This window comes from Meleagris gallopavo, chromosome 5 (assembly GCF_000146605.3).
Source record: "Meleagris gallopavo isolate NT-WF06-2002-E0010 breed Aviagen turkey brand Nicholas breeding stock chromosome 5, Turkey_5.1, whole genome shotgun sequence".
Lineage (NCBI taxonomy): Eukaryota > Metazoa > Chordata > Aves > Galliformes > Phasianidae > Meleagris > Meleagris gallopavo.
This window is the reverse complement of record NC_015015.2, coordinates 12,423,096-12,427,597: the sequence shown is the minus strand read 5'-3', so window position 1 is coordinate 12,427,597 and position 4,502 is coordinate 12,423,096. Positions and strand designations below refer to the sequence as shown.

General features: G+C 40.2%; 1 protein-coding gene across 1 annotated transcript in view; it reads right to left on the bottom strand.

Moving 5' to 3' along the window:
- Window positions 1-1,356, bottom strand: part of LOC100548900 (otogelin-like) — a 36,866-nt gene extending 35,510 nt beyond the window's left edge. Inside the window, exon 1 of the mRNA XM_010711107.2 lies at window positions 1,335-1,356. Coding sequence (XP_010709409.1) covers window positions 1,335-1,356 — 22 coding nt within the window. The remainder of the gene's footprint in view (window positions 1-1,334) is intronic.
- Window positions 1,357-4,502: the final 3,146 nt, after the last annotated feature.

The window sequence follows — 4,502 nt, the reverse complement described above, 5'->3', positions numbered from 1 at the left end:
TTTATATAAGCAAAAAGAAGATCTGTTCTGCCTTCTCTTTTTACAGCCTTTGTTGACAGTGGCACTCGAGCCACCTGAGGACATCACTTGCTATTTAAGCAGGCCTAAGCACTGGCACTACCAGCAAAATTTCCAAGGTGGTCTCCAGCCACCTCTCATCCAAATTAATTAGAAGAGATTTTGCTTGAATTCCATGTCCTATAAAAACTTCTGAAAGGGTTCTGGATTTTTCTTACACAGAACAGTATGTGGCAGACATTAACTACTTTGAGCTCCAAATGGCGTGGTAACAGATCTGGTGAGCAACCAGCAAGTCACATTTCTGTGAGTAAGCATTCAACTCAATGAAATTTCCAGTTTATTACAAATACTTACATCAGAATTAGCGGTGTCAGAGAAGATGGAAATTACTCAGTTAAATGCTCAGAAGAGATCAAGGATACTGGTAACATGTGGGCGAAAACATTCTTGTGGTGCTACTAGCTCTGATTTACATGAAGCAGATTTATTTGGGCAAACAGAAAAGGTTAATAAAAATATGTTTTGCCTGTTCCAGGCATCTTGAACTAGAGTATGCAAGTACTTGAAATAACAAACATTTCATTGAGCAAAAGACAAACTGCAGAAAGACGGGGAAATCAATTCAGACTTCCAGTCTGCTCATGGGCTTTATCTCCAGGCCATACCCTCTGTGCCTGGCCAGCAGCCCTGCTACCTGCATGTGATGCTCCCTGCTGCCAGCGGTGCACCCATGTCCTCCAGGAGCCAGGGGCTTTTCCATGTCACAACATCAAAGCCTGTGTGTACTGCACGCTAGCTTCCCAATACCAGCACTCAATACAAGGGCAGAAACACTCAGGGTTTCTTAATTGCTCTGTTGTTACTGAGCTTGATTTCATGGTTACTTGGGAGCAGATCTTTGCACTAAAGTCAATAGTAAAAAAAGAAAAAAATAATTGCCTTATAGAAAAAAACAACATGCAGTTTCACCAAACATTTCCATCAAGTGATGTTCTAAGTTTTTTCAAAGATAAAGCAATGACTTAACTAACAAAAATGGCATTTTCTTTGAGTTTTGACTGTCTCCCTTGCCTGATAGAGGGCAGTGTTAAAGGAATACCAGAGGAGGCAAGAACCACAGGCATCCTAGGACCTGGCACATCTACACTAGTTCCAAGACAGTTAAAACAGAGCAAGAAAAAAAAAAATGCTGATCAGGAGTGTTGCATCTGACTTGGGACAACCGTCACCAAAATGAAGCTTGACATAGTCAGTCAAACGTTCAAGCTTCACAGCTTGGTATGGCCAAGTTGCGCACAAGGCCTCTATCTCACCTTTGAACACAACAGCATGCATTATCTGCCACAGAGTATGGCTTCCACTTAAGGTAGAAGAAAGCAATAACTGAGTTTACCATCAATTATTCAGTCATGCATGAAGCAGAGTATCTGAAAAATGTTGTTGCGTTCTGGAAACATACTGCTCTTATTTGATATTGCTGTATAAGCATCAAACTATTTTGTTTTAAAAGCCGTGGTAAATTTATGAATGAAACTGTGCAAGAGGGATTTAGTAAGAGATCCATAGCAAGTGTTCAGTGGTCTGGACGTTGCCCGCCACCAGGGTAGCATGAAATCATTTGATAATTAGACCATGGCTACACAGGATTAGCATACCATAAAAATATAGGGCTGCATTATTTATATTTATATAACAGATGGATCTTTAAAAAGGTCGTGCATTTTTAATGAACGCAACATCATGCCAGTGTTGACAGAAGATTTAGAAGTGCTGCAACACAGCCAAACAAAGCCTAAGAACACTACTTTCCCTCTTCCCCCCCTCTTCTCCCACACTGCTCATAGAGCAGAGAAACAAATGTGAAACAGTGCTATGAATTTAATTCCAGAGATTACATTAAGTACAGTATTTATGGGGCATTAGCTTTAGGGATGCATTTACATTGTAGGTAATTGTAGGACTCCTACTACTAAGTCTACCTGAAGGATACAAGCTCCTTATTTAGGTCCACAATACAGGGTTGCGACAGAGTAAAAAGACTATCTACAACTACTGAAAATAGTAAAGTTCTAAAGCTGTATTTTGAAAGAAAAGCAGCAAAAACAGAACATGTAAGATCTGTGGGGCCAGACGACACAACTAGTGAACGCTGCTAATGGATGGAGTTCCTCAGGGCACCTCTTGTACAAGAAAGGCTGAGGTAACGGGGGTTGTTCAGCCTTGAGATGACAAGGCTCCAGGAAGACCTCACTGTGGCCTTTTAGGATCTGAATTTGAAGGGATCTTATAAACAGGAGGGATACTAATTTTTTACATGGTCTGACAGTGATAGGACAACAAGGAATGGTTTAAAACTGAAGGAGGGGAGAGTTAGGCAAGATATTAGGTGTAAATTCTTTACTCAGAGGGCAGTGAGGCCCTGGCACAGGCTGCCCCGAGAAGCTGTAAGTACTCAACCCCTGGAGGTGTTCAAAGCAAGGCTGCATGGGGCTCTGGGCAGTCTGAGCTGGTGGATGACAATCCTGCCCAGGACAAGGGCTCCAGGATTCTAAGATTTCAAGCCAGTGCTTACACTATAAAAGTCTATAAAACAGAAGTACTTTAAATTTCACTGACCAGATCTTTTTTCAGCTAGTAGTGGTGATAAATGCAGTACATCTTCCCAAATTCAGCTGGACAGGTAATGAATGCAGTTAGCTGTGCCTTCCCTGCTTCAAGATTTGGCACATGATGGCAACTTTCTTTAGCTCTGGAGATACAGAGACAATTTCAGTACAGCTGTCATAATAAATGAGTTTACCTTAAGACGTACAGGAAAGACTACATAAGGCAAAGTACACTGGCTTGCTCTGAAAGAATAATAGAATGGTTTAGGTTGGAAGGGACCTTTAAGATCACCCAGTTCCAACCCCGTTATAGACAGGGACACCTCCCACTAGAGCAGGTTGCTCAAAGTCCCATCCAGTGTAGCCCTGAACATCTCCAGGGAAAGTGCATCCTCAACCTCACTGGGCAACTTATTCCAGTGTCTCAATACTCTTACAGTAAAGAATTTCTTCTTAATATCTAGTCTAAATCTACACTCTTCCAGTTTAAAACCACTTCCCCTCATCCTGTTGCTATACACCTCTGATTTATTTCCATGTACAACAGACACAAAGAGCAAAACAACACTGTTTGATAGAGCAAATGCTCAGGTACAAAACTCTGATTTTCAACACAGTGACCCTTATTAGCTATGTATTTTCATCAGACACAAACAACAGCCTGCACACCATCCTTGTAGACATCTGCACCAGCAAAGGTGAGCCACTGTCTTCACTGCTCATATACACCACCCACTGCCTCCTTCTGCTCACATCTACTGTCTCCAGAAATGTTCAGCAAGTGCTGATGAATGTCAGCGGGTGCCATTTTTCCAGAGTTGATTCACAGATCTAAGTCAGCTGATATGATCAAAACCTTGGTCAAAATCTGCACAGAAATCAGACCCGAGAGGATGGCAGTCTGTCAGGTACTATTTCTAAACAGGTTAGATGTTATCATCACAGTGAGAGGGGATTTTTTCCCCCCCAAATCACCCTTTGCATAGCAGCTGTTACCTCATTCTTAATTATTCATGTCTAGACACTTGTACTGGGAAATAAAGAAGATGGTGTGGGTAGAGAGAATGTTGAATGTTGTCTGACTTCATGGACTGCATACTATTGTAAGGAGATGCAAGGTATTTAATTTGTGATTAATAGTTTACTTTAAACTATAGACTAACAGATGCCAGTATTGCCAATTAATCAAATTTACCAAGCAGTAGTATCATTAATTACATGAATCATTACTCAAGAGGCTGTTACTCTGAGACCAAATAATTTACCAACAAGCTAGACAGTAAGAGTTTAGATGGAAATATAGTTATATGAATTGTGCTTTTTAAAAGCCTTCCTTAATGGCCAATATTCATCACACTTGAAGTTCCAGGTGCCAAATCAATTCTATTGTCCCATGAATCACAGTTGGGTGAGCTTACTTGAAGTAATACAAGTGAAGTGTTTTTTAAAGGAGGTACCAATGAGACATTAATACTATAACAAAGAAGTAATATTCTCATACACAAATTACTTAATGAATGTTATTTAAATACATAAAACAGCCTAGCATTGGAAAGATATGAAGTCCTAATTTTAACATGATATAAGCCCGAAGTATTTTCATATCTGCACTAGGAATAACTTTGGTAGAGAAATCCATGTGTAGAAAAGCTTTCGAGAAGAATATAACCCTCAGTGGTGGAGTAAAAGTCTAAGGCTTGTGAAGAACATATATCAAGCCTCAGTTTTCAGAAGACTGGGGTTTGTTCACACAGAATCTAATTTCATGTTAAACTATAAGTTCTTGATTGGAACATTAGAGATCAAGAAGGAAAGAAAAACACTTCTGCACATTTTTATGCCCCCCTCACCTTCTTCAAGGGTGCAGAAAAGAAA